Consider the following 24702-nt stretch of genomic DNA (forward strand, 5'->3'; position numbering starts at 1 on the left):
GGCTCAAGCTCACAACCCATGAGATCACGACCTGATCCAAAACCAAGAGTCAGATGCTTAACCGACTGAACCACCCAGGAGCCCCTAGAAAAAATTTAAATGCAAACACCTAAGTATATGTTAGATGTTGTTCTTACACCAAACTTGAATTTTTGCTAATTAAAAAAATATTTATTTATTTATTTATTTATTTATTTATTTGAGGGAGAGAAAGAAAGGGAAAGAGCATATGTGGAGGGAGAGGCAGAGGGAGAGAATTTTCAAGCAGACTCCTCGTTGAGCACAGAGCCTGATGTGGCACTCAGTCTCATGACCCTGAGATCATGACCTGAACTGAAACCAAGAGCTGGATGCTTAACCAATTGAACCACCTAGGCACCCTGAATTTTTGTTAATTTTACAACTCAGATTTACTAATTCTTTCCTACTTCGTGGACTAGAACTATTCTGCTCTTTATTTCTCCACTTGTCAATGTAATACTTACTCCTACTTATTACTCCTGTAAGTTCCTTTTTAGCTAACTTCAAGATTGGCTTCTGTCTCTTTGTCTCTAAAATCTTTCTGCTGATGTGTCTTTCATGTTACCTGATCTTGATCTTTGTTTTGGTTTATGTTCCCTGCCTAGACCTGTGATTTTTCTTTTTTTAATCCACTTTCCTTCCTAGATTACAAACCTGCTGACTCTACCTCATGCATCCACAGGACAATTACCTGCATTGGGGTTTATCCGCAAACCCCCATGGAAGGCTTCATCTGTCTCTGTTTTTGTTTCTGTTTTCTTTGATTTGGTTTTCTTTCAGTCCTTAACTAGTTCCTTGAATTATACAGAAGTATTGATTGCTTCTCAAGTGGACTGTCACAGAGCCCTGAGCCCGTTCCCCTTACTCTTGTCTTCTCATCTCTTTCTGGATCCAGAGGTCTGTCTTCACTTTTGACTTGCCTATGATTAAATAGATAGGCACATCTACACTATCAGTCATTATGGCCCTATTCTATCTTTTCAGGAAATCTCTTTTTGGGAAGCATGCATATAACTAATTCTTCCTTCTTCTTACTATTGAGGCCTAATTGCATTCAAATCACTTTACATTCATGCTAATTTCATTATGCGGCAGATCTTTTACTCAAGCCACTTTCATAAGGCAGCAAAATATTTCCTCAGTGGTGTCCTTAGAGGGGCCTTTGGCAATCAAGATTTTTCTTGGTTAAAAAAAATCTTGTGATGAAAAGTGGTTTCTATTCTTGGAAATCAGAACAAATACATATTTCTATAGTTGTACCATTAAAGACTTATAATTTCCCAGAATGTCCCATCCCTCTCATCAAGCCTCATACATAAGAAAAGAAGACAAACCGAGTCCAATATGAAAAAGTAGGTCAGAACTCAATAGAATAATCAAATGCCCATTTCTAATTAGGCTGTTATAATTGTTTAGGTTGGACCAGGATGGTAGTAGTAGTAGTAGTCTGAGAAATGTTAGGATTTTGGATATATTTGGAAAGTAGAGCAAACTATCCATGAAAGTCTGCTAATTGTCCCTGTTCTTTACATTTTCTTTTCTTTTCTTTTTTTTTTTTTTTTAGTTTCGCTACTCAAATTGGCTTGATAGGTTCTATATGTTGGTGGGGACAATGGCTGCCATCGTCCACGGAGCTGCACTCCCCCTCATGATGCTGGTTTTTGGAGACATGACAGATAGCTTTGCAAATGCAGGAATTGCAAGAAACACATCTTTTATAAACATAACTAATGGAAGTAAGTATTATTTGCGGCACTGATTTTATTGGAAACTTAAAGAAAAATCTGTTACTTAGAAGTGATGTTTAGCTCTTATTAAATACGCTAGTGGTTTTACTTGTGTGGGAGATGGAGAGATCTGAGCTACAGTTCATATTCATAATGAGTTTGAGAAGATAATATTCACAAGCGTTAGAATCCCCATTGGAAGTGCTGGCAGATATACGTAGAAAAAGACAGCTCTGTTAAGTCAGAAAGATCCCAGGAAGTTTCAGGAAGAGGTAAAAGAACCACCTAATCTAGACGTTGAATGATAAATAGGAATCAGTTATGAGATTCTCTGACATAATAGAAATGGGTGTCAGAGACAAGAGTCCAGGATGATTCTAAAATTTGTAGCCTGAGAAACAGGATAAACTGGAAGCAGTTATCATCAACTGAGATAAGGAGGGTGGAGAGAGAGTAGGTTTGGGCAGTGAATACCAGAAACTTAATTTTGGGTATTGTCACAGGTTGGGCTCTTTGGAGAAATATGGCTAAGAGAAGTTGTGTGTGTGTATTTGTGCATGTGTGTGTGTATTTTAGGATGGAAGAAATAATAGCTTGTTTGCATGCTAATGGAAATGATCCAAAAGAGAGAAGAAAATGATGTTTCGAGAGAGAGGGAAGAGATTTGTTTGCGTGATGTCCCTGACCGAGGATGGAATAGAATACCTGAAAGGAAATACTTGCTTTCGGTAGAAGCACAGATAAACTTATCCACAGTAAAGGGTGGAAATAGGGAGCATGTGCGTGCCAGTGCTCAAAGCCGCATTGATGAGGAGGTGAGAATTTGTGGAGGTTTTCTTGGGATTACTTCAGTTTTCTCAGTGAAGTAGGAAGTAAGACATTTGGCTGATAAAGGAGATCTAAAACAGTCCTCCAGTAGAGTGGGAAAGTGAATGGACTATTGAAATGATTTGGGTGTCACACACACTCTCACATTCACAGTTGATTGAGGAGGGACTGGTTGAAAGCTCTGAGCTCTCAAGTCACCTTTGGCCAAGCTTAGATTGATTTAAACTAAACTTACCGAAGACTTACAACCTGGTGGGTGCTAAAGTGGTAGGACTTTTGAAAATGCCTGTTTGAGAATACATTGATACTCACATAGCTTTTTCAAGTTTAAGTCTCGGATGAATGTTATAAATCCTTCCCCAAAAATGTGCACATAAATATTCATACAAATTTGGGGTATTTATGGATCCTTTGATACCTGTCAGTGGGTCCTAGGGACCCCTTCTTTGTAATTCTGAAGAACACATTGTTTACCTTGAGGCAGGCTTACTTCAATTCTGTGAATGCAGGTACGAGTTGGGCCAGAAAATTTTATAGTATGTCTGAGCTATGTAAAATTCCTATGTATTTATTATGTCCCTTTATGGCATTCAGAAGGAGCTGCCGGAAGGTGTACCACATTGGAATGGCACCTTCCTTTTGTACCATTCACCCAAAGGAAGTTCTTGATGCTCTCTAAATTTATTGGTTCCTGTGCATGCTGTATTTGGCAATATTCCTTGGAGTGAGTTCTACTACTACGTTACACTGGAAGAATCAAATCTTACAGTACTCTCTGGTAGCCCAGCAGACCTTATGTGTACATCTGTGCCCATCCTTTTTTGTTTAAGATTTTATTTATTTACTTATTTTTTGAGAGAGAGAGGCAGAGCACACAAGAGGGGGGCAGAGGGAGAAGCAGACTCCTCGCTGAGCAGGGAGCCTGACGTGAGTCTTGATCCCAGGACCCTGAGACCATAACCTGAGCCGAAGGCAGATGCTTAACCGACTGAGCCACCCAGGCGCCCCCATCTGTGCCCATTCTGATCCTCAGCTACTCAACTACTGTAATGTCCAGTGGTCTTTTTAAAAAAAAAAAAAAACAAAACAAAACCCTGCATTAACATTTTTTTATACACTATATCCTCATCACCCAGATATTAATTGTCCCTTACTTTATGAAAACACAATTGATTTCTTTAAGTAGGAGAACTAATCATTCCTATGTCTACCTCCTGTAGACATGTTGGGATGGACAGTAGTCAGACTTAGTTATCTAATAAGCGTGCATGAGTTCCCAGGCGCTGGTCCTGCTGCGGAGACCAGCAGTTCCCCGGGCTGGATGATGGCTGCATGGGCTGGTCACAGCAGGCTTCTTCATACATGCCTGCGTCATATGGTTTCCAGCTGGGTTTGTAGTTCACTCTGCATTCCTTGCCCATCCTCCCCATTTAGCTCACTCTTCTGATCTTGGGAAAACTGTGCTCCTGTCAAGCTCTTAGGAGGTACCATATTTAACTGTTAGGAAGCAGGGTCTGGAATTGGACTGCCTGGCCGTAAAACCCCTCACCTTTACCATTTTTTAGTTTTAAGCTTTAGGGGATCTCTTCATACTCTAATTTCCTTGTCTATAAAAATGTTGACCAACCTACTTCATGGAGAGGTTGTGAAAATTAAATGGATTTATCACTTAAGGCTCACAGAACGGGGCCTCCTTATAAAAAAGCACTCAACAAGTGGTCATATCGTCAGTAAACTCATGCTTTCATGTTCTTCACAAATGAACCTACGTAACTTGCAGTGGTGATGTGGTTCTTTATATCATTTCATCTTTACAGAACTCTGTGATACTCAATCTTTATTATTGTTTTAATCTTGGGACATACCTAGAGTTACTCAGTCCCTGTTATAGATGTGGATAATTGTCCCTTGCAGCAGCATTTCCTTCGTCACTGTGGACCACTAGCCATGCCTTTCTGGGAAGGTAAGGGTCCTCAAACGATGGCCCAGGGGCCAAATCTGGGCTGTTGCCTCATTTTGTACTGCTTGTGAGCTAAAGGGATGGTTTTTCTATTCTTAAATCATTGGGGAAAAAAGTCAAAAGAAGAAGAATATTTTGTGACACAGGGTAATTATATGATACTGAAATTACAGTATCTGTAAATAAAGTTTTAATAGAATACAGCCATGCCCGTTCACTTGCATATTTTCTGTAGCTACTTTCACACGCCAGTGGTACAGTAGAATAGTTATGACAGAGACCTTATGGTCCCCAAAGCCAAAAATATTTACTTTCTGACTCTTGCCAGTAAAAGATCACCAGTCTCTGAGGTGGGGCATTGAGTAGGGGGTTATTATCTTCAATCGTTAAGTCAGTAAACTTGTGTTAAACTTTTCCATGTGCCAGGCACAGTACATGTCCTAAGTATTCATTCCCAACCCCCAAGAAACTTAGTAGAGTGGAAGAAATGAACACATGAAGCAAAAAATGCAGTCAGATATTAGTGCTGTGATACAGAGATATATACAAAATACCTGGGAAAGGACATGAAGGGCACCTGACTCCATATATAGGAATCATGGGAGGCATTCAAGAAGAGGTGATAACCAGGTTTGGTCAGCATTGTACCTCTCTCCTGCACAAAATAAACATGTTCTATGTAACAAGAGAAATTCTTTTCAAATAAATATTACGTAAAAAATAAATTAATATCCTTCTCTCAACACCACCCCTTACTGCCACTACCCTGCTGTATATCCTTCCATGTCTTTTCAAAAGCAACGTGCAATCTCTACTGTAATTTTTAGTCTGGGACACTCAGTTGCCTGTCACTAACCTGCTTCTCTGCAGATTCAGATTCCCAGATATCAGATCATTTGTGGGGACAGCTTCAAAGGTTTTGATGCTGGCCCTAGAGATAAGAGCAAACGAGCTCTCTGGTGTTTCTGGAAGGAGAGCCAGTCTGCTGGACTCCCAGGACCCCTGACACTCTGACCTTCTTTTGTCCTCCCCCTGGAAAACCTCATTACCTTTCCATGGGGGTAGACTAAGGACCAGAGCCTCCTTGTTGGACAAGAAGTATTCCTTATGTAGAGGAGACTTGGATTTCCTAAGGCTCTTCAAAACCTGAGAGTTTAACACTAAATGTTGGATTTAACTAGACAGCTCTAAATACTTGGAGTGAGCAGATCCTTCTCTGCTGCTACAATAAACCCCTACGAGGGGTTTTTCTTTTCTCCTGATGTCTTATCCTGATTATCAGACACTGGCCTTTGTCCTGCTCTTTTTGTTGTGGACCTGATTTCTTGATACCCTACTCCCATCTATCTTTACCTTGTTTTCAGAATTTGCCTTTTCCCGAAAATCTCTGATGCCTCGGGCCTAGAGAACTCTCTGGTCCTGTTGTACAACTTTGGTGAACAAAACTTAATGACTGCTGATTTTCTGTTGGTATTCTGTGAGTTCTCATCCTCCTCTTAAGACTGACAGCTCTCTGGAAATGAGCCCAGATAAAGACGATTGTGATTTTAGACATATGTTGAAGGTGACAGGTTGGGTACAAGTGTAAATGACAGCCAGGCAGTTGAAGAAATAAGACTGAATCTTGGCCTACAGAAAAGGACTAGGAGTTGGCAATATTTGAGTGGAAGGGATGTTAAGCCTCCTGGGATAAGAGGTAGAGAAAAATAGAGAGTGGGAGCCTTAAGCCTTGAGAAAAGACTCAGTCGTTTGCAATAACAAAAGCTAATGTTTGTTGAGCATTTAAGATGTGCTGGGTGCTGTTCTTAGTACATTACATGTATTGACTCCTTATTCTTGACAGATTAGGAAAGAGGTCCAGAGAGTTGAGTAGATTTAAATTGCCTCTGGTCATAGAGTTGGTAATGAGGATTCAAGCTCAGGCAGACTGGTCCCAAGCCCACACACTGAAGGAAACAGAAGGACACCCAGAAAGGAAGACACTGAAGATGACAAGCTGATTCAGAAATTAAGGGATACAGAGGATATTTTCCATGTCTTGTGGTGGTTATCAGCCAGAGATATTCTTTCAATAAGCACTTGATTATTTATTGTCTCTAATGTTTCCATTTATGGTACATCCACACTGATGACTTTTTCTCTTTCTCTATAACTGTATTATGGTTGGTTCTGTTTAGTCTCCTACCACATCGTGGGCTGAGGAGTGGAGAAAATGTGAGTCACTCAAAATCTAGTACAATTTCATAATTCAGACAAAAAGGGGAAGAGTGGAAAGAGCTTATTTTCATGTTTATCATGATATTTATCATTTCCATCCCCCTGCTCTAAAACTCATGAGGAACAGGAAGACTATCTGTAAAATTATTCTCAAAATAATATCTGTATTTTGCTGCTTAAACTGTGAGTGTGTAAATCATGGACAGATCTCGAATGTGTGTTTCAAGACTTTGATGTACGCAACGAAGACATTGCCATGTGTGCCCTCAAGGCCGGTGTTGGGTATGCTCCAAAATAGAATGATAGATAATATTTGAATTCTAAGTTATTTCATAAAAATTTCCATAATGGATCTGTTTTCTTGCGTTTGCTCATGGCTTTCCTCTGCCCCTAACCATTTCACTAGAAAAATTCTTAGAGGTAAATTTCTGGAAAATTGAGTATCCAATATTGACAACATATTTGGAAGTACACTGTTTGATGTGGCGGTTTTTAAAGTTTGTATTAACAGTTAAGATATGGCTACTTTTTCTAGAATAGTAGTATAATGTAGCCAGATTTTTTTTTTTTTTGGCGATTATTAGGAGAATGCTTTTTCAAGCCAAAAAGTAGATTAGCTAAGATGTCATCTCTACAACATATAATAAAGACAGCATAAAAAATGATACACAGATAATAATTGACCTATTTTAGATACTTAAGAAATGGGATGAACCTAATAAAAGCCTTGTCTCCATTCTCTGAGCACTCCCATCTCCTTCCTGGCTTGGAGTGTTGCAGAAACTGCCCATCTCTCTGTAAGGGCTTCTTACCATTCACTTCTCCCTCAGAAAGACCTTTTGTCCCCAACCCACTTGAAAGTCACTATAAAGTGTTGCCACTTGCCTCAAGATTTATTACTGAGAAATTATCTTGTTGATTTATTGGATTACTTGTTTATTACAGCTTGTCAAATGGGAAGAAAGGCCTAGGGGGGAAAAGAGGAAGTTCCTGGGAAAAGCTATCTTAGAAATTTCAGCAGTGGTGCCCTGTCACATGAGGTTTGGGCCTGAAAGTAAAAGCATTTCCTGCTTGCACAGAAATCCAACAAGATTAGAACAAAATGGCTTTCTTGTGCTAGGTTGTGTCCCCGGTGTCTGAAATAGTGTCTAACGTGAAGACTCTGTGGAAGATGGTCTGAAAATCACCCTTATAATACAATCTCCTTTTACCACTTAGGAAATCACAGATGTATTTATGTCTCATACTTTTTATTCATACTGTTCGTAAGTGTTCAGTAGGTAAAATTATTAAACATATTGAGATATTCAGATCAGATAAAAATGCAATGTAATGTGATCCCTGAATGGTATGGAGTCTTTAGTCATGGTGGTGGGCGCTGTTCAGCTGAGGTTTCTTTGAAGTCTTGCTTGGGTAGTAAGGTACTGGTTCAGTGTATCTCTTATTAATTTTATATGAGACACTTATATACAAAATAGAATGATTGGATGGAATATTTTGAGCCATGGTCTACATGTGTGGTGGCCCTGTGAAACCACTTGTAAACCTTTGGGACGGGCTAGGTTACAGCAGTTAGAGCAGGCTGTGTACGGAGGAGACAAAGATAACTAAGTCCAGTTCTGCAGGGGCTCACGCCAGTGGGAGTGGGAGGAGGAGATAGATATCGATCCTTCTATCGGTACTTCACCATACTTCGAGCATTGACTTAGTAGATTGAATCCTGTGTCAGTTACTCTGGAGTTCTGTGACAAGATGAGGCACTCTACTAAAGGTAGGCCATTTGAGAAGAGGTCATATTTGAACTTATTCATGGAGGAGGGATCGTTATCAGAAGAAAAAAATGTGGTAAAAGGCATTCCAGGTAGAGAGAGGAAAATGAATAAAAGCTTGGAGGAAGAAAGCTGTCATCACTTCTCTACTGAATCTCTTCTCAGTATGTGGAAGATAATCTTTAATCTAAAAGGGTGGAGCTCAACCTCATGACATTTAATCAACATATGTTGTCATGCTCTGTATACTCTCCAGTCCCCAAGGGCAAAGGCTTCAGGAGCACAGAAACCAAGAAAAAATTTGGGCACTATTTTTTTTTTTTTTTTTATGGTACAGCAGACCTCCCTCCAGACAGTGACTGCATAATGCCCTAGTACTGAAATAAGAAAGCTGTGGGGGTAAAGAAAATGTTTGTAACAATCATTCATTGACCTTTCAAAAATGTTATCCTGTCAGGAATATATTTTCAAGATTGAAAAGGTGCTAATATGACATGTTATGGACCTTGGACTTCATCTGTGATGCAGCGACTGTCATTGAAGGCTATTAATGGAAGATATATATATATATATATCCGAGAGAGAGAGAGCGCATGAGGGGGTAGCAACAGATGGAGAGGGAGGGAGAGCATCTTAAGCAGACTCCATGCCTAATGTGGAGCCTAATGCGGGGCTCAGTCTCACAACCCTGAGATCATGATCTGAGCTCAAACCAAGAGTCAGACACTTAACCGACTGAGCCACCCAGGTGCCCCAGTATGATTACATTTTTGTTTGCAAACATAAAATCAGATGACAGAGTGAAGACCTGACTGAGTAGAAAAACCAGTTAGGAGCTCTTAGTAGTGTAGAGGTAAGGGATGATGGGGCCCTGAACCAGAGCACTGACCCTGAGGAAGGAGAGGATTTGAATAGCTCCAGCCCAGATATGGGAATCCCTAATGCTGTGGAAGTGGTTGAGGTCACCCTGGGAGTGCGCATGGAGTTCTGGGAAACCCCAGCTTGTAGGGAGAGGGAGAACATGAGGAGCCAGTGAATGACACTAAAAAGGATCACAGTAGTGGAGGAACCAGGAGGAGGTTCTAGAAGCCAGAGGAGGAGAAAGTGGTCAAGAGTCTAAGCAAGTATTTTATTAAAACAAAAGGTGCACTTAAATGTTTTTCTGTACTCGTTATTTGGTTGATATTGTTAGGTGTGTGTACACCCACGCACAGACACACACGCACACATTTGTTATATAGAGAGTTTCTGACGTTTCCCACTGAAAAACAGTATTAACTTTTAGATACTATTTAAACTTTCTACTTTATAAATATTGCTTTGGGCAGTAACCCTTGAGATCCATACAAGTAAAAAGTCACTGTACTGTATGATTTGTCAGGTCATTTCAGCTTGAAAAGTTTTGATTTTGTGGGGGCACCTAGGTGGCTCAGTCAATTGAGCGTCCAACTCTTGGTTTTGGCTTGGGTTATGATCTTGGGATCATGGGATCCAGCCCCATGTCAGGCTCTGTGCGGAGTGGGGAGTCTGCTTGAAGATTCTCTCCCTCTGCCTGTCCCTCCACTCACGCTCATGCTCACTCGCTCTCTCCAAAATAAATCTTTTTAAAAAAAGTTTTGATCTTGTGAAGACATACCTAAGGATGAGCATTTTGTGAGAAGCTCATAGAAGCAGGAAAAAAATCTCTGGGCCAGAGAGCTTTTAATTCATAAGAATTGATTGGAGGAAAAGAAAAGTTGGTTGGAGGGAGTCCAAAGAATGTAATATTTTTATTTCATTGGTCAGTAGAGATTATCTCTGTCAGATGATTTGCATGCTCTGTTGTTATTCTCACTGGTACAGTTTGACATTACTGAATCATAAGTAAAATGCACTTTGTACTAAAGTTAGAGTCTGATGACTGAATCTGTGTGTATATACACACACATACATGTAGAGAAATATATATACACACATGAATTTATTGTACGGTATTGTACACACATGTGTGTGCATTTATATATGTGTATTGTACGAGAACATAAAGGAGTCAATTTTGACCTTTAACATCATTTCTTACTTTTCAAACAGTCTAAAGTGACTATAGACCTAGAAGCCACCATTACCTAAGAACATTTATTTAAATTCTCTTGGTTCCTTACCTCTAGAATTGAGAAAACTGGTAGTAGCAATGATGAATAGAAAACAGATGTTAAGTTAGCTTTGAAAATTTGTCTTGCTTTGGTAGTAATACACACTAGCAACAATTAATACCAATTAGAACCTTTCCTGGCTTGATAGATGACATTGAAAATCCCTAATGAGGGATCTTATAAGACTCATGTGGAGAAAAATCCTCACCCAGCTAGCTATTTATTATTTTATCCTTGAAAATACAGAGCAGAAGCAATCTCCTAACTGATTTAAAAAATCAGTCTGGACACACGTATTATTGCCTTGCCAAAAGTGATACGGAGCAATCAAGTTCTCTGCTACGTGCTTTACGCCGCCGTCTCTGCATCTTTTTGTTACTTCCTTACATTCATTCTGTATTACCCCTAAATGTAAATTCCCCCAGGGTTCTGTGCTTGCTCACGCTCTTCTTCTTACCCACCACCCTGTCCGCACAGGTAAGGAGAGATGGCTTTTTTCTTTCCTGAATTTAGCTATGGCCTCCAGCACGTGACTCCTAAATCATTCAGATCAGAACTCTCTCCAGAACTGGAGTGCTATGGTCTAAATAGTTATTGGACACCTTCAGTTGAATGTTCCAAATACCACAGAATAGAAATCTTCAACACTGAACCAGTAATCCTCTTACATCTAACCAGACCTGCTCTTTTTTTTTTTCTAATTTATTTCCCACCGTGACACCACCACGCTCCAGATGCTTAGACTTGAAGTCTTGATTGTTTCAGCAGTTGCTAGAACCTGTAACTTCTCCTTCTCTGAATCTTATGGGTCCTTTCCTTCTTTTCTGTTCTCATTTAGACCCTCTGTGCTTACCGCATCGCGGTAGCTCACATCGCTCGGTCTCTCTAGTCCGGTTAATCTGATGCGTTGCTAGCAGGTGTGCTGTGTCATCCTAAACCCTACCTCTAATCACGTCCTCTTCTGCTCAAACCGCTGAGTGACTACTAGTTTTATATGCTTTACCTATGGGGCCCGGATGATCTTTCCGGTCACATACCCACATTCTCCCATTCACACAACACACCCACACCCCAGCCAAAGTGGCTTGTTCCCTTTCCAGACATGCCATGGACTTTTGTCCACATTGCTCCCTTTGCCAGAAAAACTTTTCCTCCCCTTTCCCATGCCTGTCAAAATGAGACTCAGCTGAATGAAGCCCTCTCATATTATGACCTAACTTTTGAAATGACAGTAGGATTTAAAGTGTGCTTCCCCCCTGAGCCAGCAATCTTGATTATGATAGTTTATCCTATAAAAATATATGCCATACATTCCTATATGGTATACGTGTGTGGGTATGTTTTTAAATGCAGCATTGCCTGTAACAGTAAAACATTGGAAACAACTGAAATAGATGTAACTTTGAAAAAAGGATGATACACATTTATACACACATTGACAGAAAATTGGCTGCTGATTGTGGGCTGTGATTTTTTTAAAAAAACCAACATGTATGTGTATTTACGTGTGAATAGACATACATACAGAAAGAAACTGAAAAAATACACACCAAAATATTGTGTGTGTATGTATGTATGTGTGTATGTGTGTGTGTGTGTTGGGTGGGCAGTGTTGAAGTTTTCATGCACCTTGTCTAAAAATGTCAACATTTGCTAATACTGCATGATGAGCTCAGTAGTGCTTGTTACATAAACTTTTGTGTTTTATATTTTTTAAATGAAAATGAAAACTGGAAAAATGCAGTGTTAGATTTTAAATGCTAAGTGCTTTAGTGTCGAGCATGCACTGACATTTAATCAGCAGGATTGAGGCCCTAGAAAAGAGTTTTCTCTATGTCATCTTAGAGTGATATTGCATAAAATATTTTAATTCATGGACACCAATATTCCAGCTGACACACTGCTTCTTAATAAATGTGGGTTTCTTCTTGCAAATAAGCTTCACTGAATTAAGTGTGTGTGGTTGCACGTGGCCAACAGTTACGAATTTGAATGGATGCCATAATTCTTACACATAGTTAAAACATCAGTTTGACCTATTTTTGCATAAATTGTAAAGTGACACAAGTTTGATTCATTTTTATATGCTTATTTTTAATGGAGAACAAAGAGACATAATGGTATATGTTTGTTTTGTGGCGATCTAGGTATTACGAACAATGCAACTTTCATCCACCTTCTGGAGGAGGAAATGACCACGTAATTAGACGTTTTCCTTACTATTGTTAAGATTTTCTGTATCCAGTTGTAGCATTGTTTAAAATTTTGCATTAGCATAATAAAGAATCAGGCTTTAAAGAACAATGCCATTGTTAGTTTTCTAGGATACAATGTAAATTTTTTTATTTTTTAAGTAAAGAATTTGCTGCCTGAGCTGTACTCAAATTAAAATTAAGCCTAGATTAGATTTATATATGCATTGTAAATATAGAATATCATAACAGGAAGTTAGAAGAATTCAAAGTGGCTTTTTAAAATGTAGTTAAATTAAGAATCACATATTTACAATAGCTTTGCAATTATTAGCTTCCTTCTGGATTTTTTAGTCATGATATGATGAGACCAGTCAACACATTTTTTTTCTTTAACACAGCATCAAATTCTAAACAATGAAACAAAACATCCCAGAATAAATATAGTCCCTCTGACCTTTACTCACCCTGGGAAGTTTTTGTTAATGATTTATATATCTTGAAGTTTGCTCCCCAGGACAGCTTAAAAGAGATGTCCAAAGGTACAAGTTGGTTAATCAGAAGGTAATAGTTCCACGTTATCCTGTATATGATCTGTTAGGTTTGAAGAAAATAGAGATGCTTGATCATATTTTGAAAGATGAGAAGCAAATATTCTTATGGAGAGGCATTTTTTTTATATTGAGGAAAATGAAACAGTATCTTGTAATCATCTTACAAATGTTTAAATATAAATATATTTTGTTTGAATTAATGTGGACTGATGGTTTAGAATACATTAACTCCTCATTCTACTTGTTAAGTAGGGTTTATTTAGAGCTATTTCTTGTTGTATCATTAGCACTTGTATAATAATTAATTACTGAGTTATCTATTAACTAAAGTTTAGTATTTTCATTACATCATCCCAGATAAATTCATTGTAATCACAAGGAATAGCTTGGGGAAGGTGTGTTTACCAAGATGCCTGCTGGGTTGAACACCATGTTGTGAACAGTAATACCCATGACTCTCTGGTTATTACATAATCATTTTTATAGCTTCTGCATGGCTCATACCAGCCTTTTTATTGGAAGGTAGCAAGTAGAGAACTTGTAAAAATGGGAATATTGGAATCCCATATTTCATTTTAGCATGTTTGTCTCTAACCTAAGAATGAATTCACTTAGTAAGGCACAAGACTTGTTTGCTTTTTTTTTTTTTTTTAATATAAAGACTCAGAGCAAAGAAACATAAATTCACTATTTCTAGATGATCAAGACTCAGGTTTTAGAAGATGGTCAAGTTTTCTGTTGTTCAAGTTTAAACTGGAAGGCATGCTATTTGATTCATTAGGCATGTTAGGGTAACTCACGAAGGCTAGTCGGGCAGATGATGTAAAAATACTTTTTATTTGGCATCTGTGTTCTGCCAGATTCATAGCCTCAAAGGCCAAGGGACCATTTCCAGCTCTTGGTTCCACTTTCTGACAAGTTCTGTCACTTCTTTCTATTCTCCAATGTGCAGAAACACCTCAAAGTGCTCATCACTGATCCCGAGGCAATATAAGTGGACAGGAATACAGCAGTAGGTCTCATTTGGTGCTGTGATGCTTCAAGGCACACACGAGTCTTTCACAGTAACTGGCATATGCTCTGAAGCTTGCTCGGTGCCCGGCACTGGCCTAAGTGCATGTTATGCACGCTGCCTTGCTAGTCTTATCTGCATCTCACTGCAGATAAGAAGTTAGAAAACTGAGCTTTAGAAAGGTTAAGCAGCTTGCCCAGGATTATACAGCAGTTAATTGAAGAGCTGGGATTTGAGCCAAAGCAGAAGCCATACTGCTAATCATCCCACTCTATTGGTGTAAACGTAGTTGGGTGCCAACCACCAATTCTGCTTGCCACCGCCTCTTCTAATTTGTTAAGGGTGGCAAGGTAGCCACATGACTGAAGACATAAGTATGAGTGGTCTGTCGGGGAAAGCTGCGGGGAATCAGAAAACTGCGTCTGTGGAGTGTTCTCGTTGCTTTGCAGGTATGCCTATTATTACAGTGGGATTGGGGCTGGAGTGCTAGTTGCTGCTTACATCCAGGTTTCCTTCTGGTGCCTGGCAGCTGGAAGACAGATACTCAAAATTAGGAAACAGTTTTTTCACGCTATTATGAGACAGGAGATCGGCTGGTTTGACGTGCATGATGTGGGAGAGCTTAACACCCGGCTCACGGAGTAAGTACCTGGTTTTACATTTAAACAGACACGGTTCTTATTCTTATTTAAATGAAAAGAGATGTCATCAGATCTCTTCAGAGATATTTAGTGCATACCTCAGAAGTAATTATGAGACTGAATTTCTTCTGAACAGCAACCATGTCTTATAGATCATTTGGTTCCTGTTACCCTGCTGGGGCATGAGGGGACTTGCATGACCAGCAATGAATGAGGGAGAACTGCCAGACTCAGCAAGTCCCCTGAGAGAGGTGCGGGAGAGCAACAATGTGATATTTTCTGAGGAAGTTTCTGAGCAAAATCCTAGATGTAAACTAATTGCCCCATACTCAGAACACAACAGCTAAATGGATTCAGTTCTATATTCACAATTCTCATGTTTATTTTTAACACTGTCTATTCTTTTAGTGATGTCTCCAAAATCAATGAAGGAATTGGTGACAAAATTGGAATGTTCTTTCAGTCAATAGCAACATTTTTCATCGGTTTTATAGTGGGATTTACACGTGGTTGGAAGCTAACCCTTGTGATTTTGGCCATCAGTCCTGTTCTTGGACTGTCAGCTGCTATCTGGGCAAAGGTGGGTAAAGCATGTTGTAAATCCAGACTTTATACTGTCTCCACCTTACTGCCGCCCCCAACGGTGGAAGACTGTTTTTATATCACACGATGGCCCAGATTCTATACTTAATACTTGGTTTTATTTTATTTTATTTTATTATTTATTTTTTTATTTAAATTCAAGTTAGTTAACATGTAGTGTAGTATTGGCTTCAGGAGTAGAATATAGTGACTCATCTCTTACACATAACACCCAGTACTCATCACAAGTGCCCTCCTTAATGCCCATCACCCATTTAGCCCATCTCCCACCCACCTCCCCTCCAACAACCCTCAGTTTGTTCTCTATAGTTAAGTCTCTTATGATTTGTCTCCCTCACTGTTTTTCTTTTTCCTTCCCTTCCTCTATGTTCATTTATTTTGTTTCTTAAATTCCATATATGAGTGAAATCATATATTTGTTTTTCTCTGACTGACTTATTTCACTTAGCATAATACACTGTAGCTCGATCCATGTCTTTACAAATGGTAAGATTTCATTCTTTTTGACGGTCAAGTAATATTCCAGTATGTATTATGTGTATGCATGTATTTTATATATATATATATATAATACACACAAACGCACCAGTTCTTCTTTATATATTCATCAGTAGATGGACATTTGGGTTCTTTATAATTAAGACTATTGTTGATAGTGCTGCTATAAACATTGGGGTGCATATGCCCCTTCAAATCAGTATTTTTGTACCCTTTGGATATATACCTAGTAGTGCAGTTGCTGGGTTGTAGGGTATTTCTATTTTTAACTTTTTGAGGAACCTCCATACTGCTTTCCAGAATCACCACACCAGTTTGCATTCCCACCAACAGTGCAAAAGTTTTCCCCTTTTTCCTCATCCTCGCCAACGTCTGTTGTTCCCTCAGTTGTTAATTTTAGCCATTCTGACTAGTGGTATCTCATGGTTTTGATTTGTATTTCCCTGATGCTGAGTGATGCTGAGTGTTTTTTCATGTGTCTTTTAGCCATTTGTGTGTCTTCTTTGGAAGGATGCCTGTTCATGTCTTCTGCCCATCTCTTAACTGGATTTTTTATTTTTTGGTTGTTGATTTTCATGAGTTCTTTTAGATTCTGGATACTAGCCCTTTATCTAGTATGTCATTTGTACATGTCTTCTCCCATTCTGTTGGTTGCCTTTTAGTTCTGTTGATTGTTTCCTTCACTGCGCAGAAGCTTTTTATCTTGATGAAATCCCAGTACTTCATTTTTGCTTTTGTTTCCCCTGCCTCTGGAGACATGTCTAATAAGAAGTGCTGCGGCAGAGGTCAAAGAGGTTGCTGCCTGTGTTCTCCTCAAGGATTATGATGGATTCCTGTCTCACATTTAGGTCTTTCATCCATTTTGAGTCTATTTTTGTGAATGCTGTAAGAAAATGGTCCAGTTTCATTCTTCTGCATGTGGCTGTCCAATTTTCCCAACATTATTTGTTGAAGAGACTGTCTTTTTTCCTTTGGATATTCTTTCTTGCTTTGTTGAGGATTACTTGACCATTGAGATGAGGGTCCTTTCTGGGTTCTCTGTTCTGTTCCATTGATTCATGTGTCAGTTTTTTGTGCCAGTACCATACTGTCTTGATGATTACAGCTTTGTGATACAGCTTGAAGTCTGGGATTACAATGCCTCCTGCTTTGCTTTTCTTTTTCAACATTCCTTTGGCTACTCAGGGTCTTTTCTGGTTCCATACAATTTTAGGATTGTTTGTTCTAGTTCTGTGAAAAATGCTGGTGGTATTTTGGTATTTTAATCAGGATTGTATTCAGTGTATAGATTGCTTTGGGTAGTATAGACACTATAACAATATTTGTTTTTCCAATCCATGAGCATGGAATGTTTTTCCATTTCTTTGTGTCTTCTTCAATTTCTTTCATAAGTGTTCTGTAGTTTTCAGTATACAGATATTTTACCTCTTTGGTTAGGTTTATTCCTAGGTATCTTAGGGTTTTTTTGTGCAATTGTAAATGGGATTAATTCCTTGATTTCTCTTTCTACTATTTCACTATTTGTGTATAGACATGCAACAGATTTCTGTATGGTGATTTTATATCCTGCAACTTTGCTGAATTTGTGTATCAATTCTAGTAATTTTTTGGTGGAGTCTTTTGGGTTTTCTACATAGAGTGTCATGTCATCTGAAAATAGTGAAAGTTTGACTTCTTCCTTGCCAATTTGGATGCCTTTTATTTCTTTTTGCTGTCTGATTGCTAAGACTAGGACTTCCAGTACTGTGTTGAACAATAGTGGAGAGAGTGGATATCCCTGTCATGTTCCTGACCTTAGGGGAAAACTCTCTGTTTTTCCCCATTGAGGATGATATTACCTGTGGGTCTGTCATACTCAGCCTTTATGATGTCAAGGTATGTTCTTCTATCCCTACTTTTTATCAAGAGGGTTTTTATCAAGAAAGGATGCTGTATTTTGTTAAATGTGTTTTCTACATCTATTGAAAGGATCCTTACTTTCATTAATGTGGTGTGTCATATTGATTGATTTGTGGATAATGAACCATCCCGAAGCCCAGGAATAAATCCCACTTGATTGTGGTGAATAATTCTTTCAGTGTACTGTTGAATTCGATTAGCTAATATCTTGTTGAGAATCCTCGTATCCATGTTCATCAGGGATATTGGTCTGTAATTCTTTTTAGTGGGATCTTTGATTTGGAATCAAGGTAATGCTGGCCTCATAGAATGAGTTTGGAAGTTTTCCTTCCATTTCTATTATTTTGGAACAGTTTCAGAAGGATGGGTATTAACTCTTCTTTAAATGTTTGGTGGAATTCCCCTGGGAAGCCCTCAGGCCCTGGCCTCTTGTTGGTTGGGAGACTTTTGATGACTGCTTCAGTTTCTTTGCTGGTTATGGGTCTGTTCAGGTTTTCTGTTTCTTCCTGTTTCAGTTTTGGTAGTTGATGTGTTTCTAGGAATTTTTCCATTTCTTCCAGATTGCCCAATTTGTTGGCATATAGATGCTTGTAATGTTCTGTTATGATTGTTTGTATTTCTGCAGTGTTGGTTGTGATCTCTCCTCTTTCATTTGTGATTTTATTTGCTTGTCCTTTCTCTTTTCTTTTTGATAGTCTAACTAGGGGTTTATCAATTTTGTTAATTCTTTCAAAGAACCAACTCCTCATTTCATTGATCTGTTCTTTTTTTTTTTTTTTTTAATTTCTGTATCATTTGTTTCTGCTCTAATCTTTGTTATAGCATTTTTAAATTTTGGCCTGACTAGTTTTTAGGTCTTTTATATCTGCAGTCAGGGTTTCTCTGGTGTCTTCTTTGCTTCTTTCAAGTCCGGCTAGTATTCTTACAACTGTTGTTCTAAATTCTTGTTCAGATATATTGCTTATATCTGTTTTGAGAAAAATCTCTGACTCTGATTTCTTCTTGATCTTTCTTTTGGGGAGAATTTTTCCATCTTGTCATTTTGTAGATTTCCTGTTCCTGAGAGTAATGCTATATTAAGAAGGGGTCGCACGCTGTCCAGATCCTGGTGCTTCAGGAGGTGTTTGTGGTATATGCTGTGTATTCTCTGCTCGTGTGTTTTGGCTGCACTTTCCCATAGGTCAGTCCTCTGCAGAGTTCCTCCTTGCTCACAGTGGGGGCTGTTTGGACCTTTAGCTAGGTTTTGGTTTATTTGTTAAAATAAGCTACTCAGGTAAATGTCCAGGAAAACTGCAGCAAAGCCCCATCCTCAGCTGGTCAGGTCTGTGAGGTCCTCCCTGAGGATGTGGTCCAAATTGTCCTGAAGCTGTAGGAGCACCTCAATACTTGGTTTTAAATCATTGGTTCAAAATCAGTGGGAATAAATGGCTGTAACCTTACTAAGTCCTACCTCTGCCAGGACTCCATGCTCTCCTGGGCCGTGTGGTTATTTGAGAAAGGGATGAGCTAGAAAGAAGTAGCTCTCACATCTCATCCACTGACTTCATTTAAGGGTATACTCAACTCTTTGTTTAAAAAAAGATTTTATTTATTTACTTGAGAGAGAGAGCCCAAGTGAGAGAGAGAACAAGCAGGGGAGGGGGGCAGAAGGAGAGGGAGAAGCAGGTTCCTCACTGAGCAGGGAAAGAGAGAGAACAAGCAGGGGGAGGGGGCAGAAGGAGAGGGAGAAGCAGGTTCCCCACTGAGCAGGGAGTCCCACACAGGGCTTAATTCCAGGATGCTGGGATCATGACCTGAGCCAAAGGCAGACGTTTAACTGACTGAGCCACTCAGGGGCCCCAAGGCATGCTCAGCTCTTCAGGAGCTGTGTACTTTGTAGACAATTCTATATTCACAGAGATTCAAGTTCACTGAATAACACATATGTCCCATTCAGCTAACATTATTGATTTTAATGTTTTTTAGGTTTTGTTTAATTTGTATATTGATTTAGCAGTTGTGCCAGTGTTATAAATGGTGCTCTAATGTTTTATATATTTAAATCCATTGGTATGAAAATAGTTTTCAGAAAATAGACACTGTCTAGCCCCGATGCATGTAAATCCAAGCCTGCAGTTTTTTCTCCCAATCATGAAGGCAAAACAGTATTAATGGCCCTTCCTGCCTCTGCACACAGGCCTCTGATGATCTTGTAAAACTTATTTTCCCTGTCAAGGTTGGGTGTGGTGTTCATTTTAAACTGATTCGATGTAAGAATGCGTGGTGGTAGAGACTGGGTCAGTTTGTAATTTCTCTTGGGTTCACCACAACTTAGAGAAAGCACTACAAATTCATTTGGCAAAAGCATAAAAGGTACTGGGGGGCCAACCAAAGTCAAGCCTAACACAAAATAAATCAGATGGTGAATATTAAGAAGTTTTAAAATATTACCCTGTAAGATGGATATTATTTTGATATTACAAACAATAACTACCATTTACTGAGCATCTACTATATCAGGAAAGTATATATTATCCTTCTGAAGTGTAGGTATTACCTTATTTAGCACAGGAAGAAATTGAGGTTCTGAGGACTCTGTTAATTTGTTGCTGAGAGAAAGAGTGTGTAAATGATATTCGTGGTGGTTAAAATGCATTTCTCTATTAGTCAGCTGAAATACTTGGCAAAAATCGTGTGTGTTAATTGATTTTTCTGTTTACGAGAACATCAGGCAAGTCAGGTGGCAAACTCTTCATGTCAGTATTTATTGAAGAACTGTTTAATATGTATTGATGTCTGTTCTAGTTAAGTTAGGAAAACAGACCGAAAGTTAATCTTTTAATAACTATGCATTGCTTCAAATACTATTTATTTAATAAATGAAGCTGCAGGCTTATTGCTGGAGACCCAAGTTTTAATCCTCACTCTGCCTTAAAGTTTTGGTATGATTTCAAACTAATTTCATAAGTTCTCTGGTTAGCAGCCTTGTTAAAAAAAGAAGTGGGGTCCAGCCTGGGAAGCTTCTTTGTCCCTGTGAGCCCAAGGCTCTTCTCTGTAACAGGGGCAAGAAGAAAGAACAGGAAGCGACCCTGTCACAGCAAGCGTCCTTGTCCAGTAAGCAGCTTTAGACCAGTATGCTGGTGACTATCATCTTGCACCTAGAGGCACTGGGGCAGCTAGAGGGCACAGGCAGGGAAAACCACCACATGCTGCCTCCCCTGAGAGACAGCTGGTAGTCTGACCTTGTAGAATCCACTTTCACTCCCTCGCGTGGCAGAAAGAGAGGCCATCAGGAGTACTGGCAGCTCTAGATAAACCATTCTAGCCAAAATAATGCACAGAGAATAGAAAATGAATAGGAAACTGCCACTGGAACCACAGCTCACAAAAGTAGGCCAGGGATTTCAGGCTAAGCCCAGCTGCCCCTGGAACCACAGCTCACAAAAGTAGGCCAGGGATTTCAGGCTAAGCCCACACAAAGTAACGACTTGCTAAAATTAAATAGGACCCATTCTCCTAAAACTGCCACTGGAACCACAGCTCACAAAAGTAGGCCAGGGATTTCAGGCTAAGCCCACACAAAGTAACGACTTGCTAAAATTAAATAGGACCCATTCTCCTAGCATACCAGACAGAATGTCCAAGGTACAATAAAAAGTCACTTGCCATACCAAGAACCAAGAAAATCACACCCTGAATGAGAAACAAAACAAAACAAAACAAAACAAAACAAAAAAACAATGAACTGTGACACTAACACTGAGATAAATCAAATGTTAGAATTATTGAACATGGATTTTGAAACAGCCACCATAAAAATGCTTCATTAATCAATTACAAATTCTCTCGAAATAAAAGGAAAAAATAGGTAATCTCAGCAATGAAGTCAAAGGTCTAAAAACAGGATGAAATGAAAGGAGAAAACGGAAGGATACAACAGCGAAACTCGGGGTCATGGTGGCTGGGCTCAGCCTCCCTGAGTGGAGGTGACAGAAGAGAATCTGCACCCAGGGAGAGAACAAGGGGAATTCACTTAACTCTGAAATGGAGAGAAAATGGAAAGAGCTTCAGGGAGCGGTGGAGCAATAACAGAAATGCCAACATTCGTCACCACTGGAGTCTCAAAGGAAGAGGAGAAAGAGAGGAGGGTGGAAGGCATATTGGAACAAACCCTAAAATAAAACAGATCTAAACCTTCAGGCCAAGAAGATAATATGCCAAAGGGGCACATTTGGGGTGACAAATTCTGCTTCCTTTTAGTTGCTTTGAGGTGTCAGGAAGGTCTAGTGCGTAAATGGGTTATTGCTTGGGTAGCAAAGAAGACAGGTACGTGCAGCACCGTGTCTGCACACAGAACATGGTTAATAGATGTTCACTTGCCTTCACCCACCCATTCTTGTTACTGGACAAGGGTCTGTTGCCTGCTGTGCTGCACGCCAAACGCTGACAACGCTTTTGTGGCAGAGAGAAAGGGTTTTATTACAGAACGCCAAACAAGGAGGTGCGAGAAAATTTCTCAAATCTGCCTCCCTGAAGAGTTGCCATGGGGTATATTTAAGGACAAGGGGTTAAGATGTCTCAGGGTATGTAGGTTGAATGGAATGAGCTGATTGGATCTAGGGGAAAAGGCAAGTGTCCTCCTTTCCAAGCTTGTGCATTCAGAAATCATGCCTTCTCATGGGACACATGTTCATTAAATGTCAGCATAAGAAGGACGGGGGTGGAGGTGGGAGGAGTGTGGGGTGCGTCATCAAAGAGGTTCCTTTTTTTTCCACTCTTGATCCCTTTTGCGCCCCCGATTTGCTCTTATCTCAGCTAGTCTTACCAGTGGTCTGTCAACTTCTGCAAAACAGGCTCCTAAGTCAATCAGGGTAACCACAGTTTCCTCACACTAGAGCAGTCTCGCATTTGTTAACAGCATCAGTTTCATTATTAAATCTCTCACAGCTCCTTTTACATTCACACGCAGCAAAAGAAGAAGTGCACTGTTAAAATCAAAACAACTTTGAGCTTTTTACTGATACTACTTGTAGAAATGAGTCCGCAAATGCTTCTAAATTACTTATTGAAAGAGTGTAATACTGTTTAATTAGAACTTTATTATTAATCACTTGCATGTACCCTTCAGTGGCTGACTACATACCCATTCCAGGTACAAATAGTAACATAGTCCTTTGCCTGTGCTAGTTGATCCCATTTTCACAATAGGGCCCTCCAGGAGCCCAGGTCATGTGTCAGTGCCTGGTTGCAGATAGAGAGAAGTTCACTCTCCTTCCTGTTTGTTAATTCAGGCTTTTCAGCCATATGGACTTAGCCTTGAATCTTAGATGTTTCACTTATTAGCAAATTACTTTAACTTTTTCACCCCTTCATTTCCTCATATGTAAAGTGGGGAAAATAATACCTACCTCACTGTGCAATTGAGAAGAGTAAATGAGATCCTGTGTATATAATCCACCCAGTACTGTTCCACAGAATAAATGCCCAGGAACCAATCAGAAGGATCCAAGAGCATGCATAAAATAAAGACCTCCCTGGTGGCTGAGTATACAGTTTTGCTCATGAGCACTAGCAAAGGGGAGCACTCTCCTTCCCCTGGCCCCGGGGAAACCTTCTTGAAATCCATGCACCACATGGTGCTTGGTCCTCTGCATTTTTCTGGTCTCCCACCTTGACACTTCTGATCCAGAGCACAATTAGCAATTGCTCTATTCAGCTCATCACCGTATTTCCGTGATGTGATTAATGCCTTTTTTTCTTATTTTGTTTATGATTATAGTATATACCGCCTTTTCTGAAATTTAAGATCTCCCCAAAGTCCTAGTTTTATTTATTTAGATGAGGATCCATGAGGTAGTTGGTGAGAAAATAAAAATTTTAACTTATTGTATACCATCTCAGTCCAACAAAGAAGCACGTTAACAGCGTGAATATATGTACTTAAAAACAGAACATCACAACCAAAGACGAATGAAAGGCAGACTTCATTCTATATGTACGTTAGCATACATGGATCATTGGTGTATATATTTTTATTTTTCAAAAGATAAAACTAACTTTTTAAAAAATTTTAAATGATCTGAAATTGCATTTTTAAACAGATACTATCTTCATTTACTGATAAAGAACTCTTGGCATATGCAAAAGCTGGAGCAGTAGCTGAAGAGGTCTTAGCAGCAATCAGAACTGTGATTGCCTTTGGAGGACAAAAGAAAGAACTTGAAAGGTTTGAGTTTTTTATTTTATGTTGCTAGTAATTTTAAATTCTGTTTCATCTTATATGGCCTTCAAATTGACAGTGTTGAATATAAGGGTGTGTGTGTGTGTGTGTGTGTGTGTGTGTGCGCGCGCGCGTGTGTATTTTTTTAAATAGCTTCCTGGATATACTACAGCATAGCTAATTTTCTCGAAAAGTTGTGTTTTAGTTGTACTCTTCTTACATCTGCTAATTCAAAACATTTTCTAGAATCTCCTAGGTGGGAAGTGACAATAAAAAAGTTTCTTAAGGCTGAAACATTTTTTATATCTGATGATAATTTTTCCCCATTAAGTTAATTCTTTGTTCTCTAAGACTAAATGAGTATTTTGGATAAGATCTAGGGATACGTTTTAATCTGTGGTTTGTTTCCCCTCTTGTCCAGGTTCGTCATCAGTTGGGTTATGCTCCATG

General features: G+C 39.2%; 1 protein-coding gene across 5 annotated transcripts in view; it reads left to right on the forward strand.

The window, feature by feature from the left end:
- The window catches only part of LOC103658685 (phosphatidylcholine translocator ABCB4), a 181232-nt gene that overhangs the window by 15605 nt on the left and 140925 nt on the right, over nt 1-24702 (forward strand). For 4 of the 5 annotated variants that reach the window (XM_040644303.1, XM_040644300.1, XM_040644301.1 and 1 more), the window contains exons 4-8: nt 1586-1757; nt 12802-12853; nt 14862-15053; nt 15462-15633; nt 24134-24258. In XM_040644303.1, coding sequence (XP_040500237.1) covers nt 1586-1757; nt 12802-12853; nt 14862-15053; nt 15462-15633; nt 24134-24258 — 713 coding nt within the window. The remainder of the gene's footprint in view (nt 1-1585; nt 1758-12801; nt 12854-14861; nt 15054-15461; nt 15634-24133; nt 24259-24702) is intronic. The other variant, XM_008686202.2, reaches the window with a different exon arrangement.

The sequence above is a fragment of the Ursus maritimus genome, unplaced genomic scaffold, assembly GCF_017311325.1.
Source record: "Ursus maritimus isolate PB19 unplaced genomic scaffold, ASM1731132v1 scaffold_3, whole genome shotgun sequence".
Classification (NCBI taxonomy): Eukaryota; Metazoa; Chordata; class Mammalia; order Carnivora; family Ursidae; genus Ursus; species Ursus maritimus.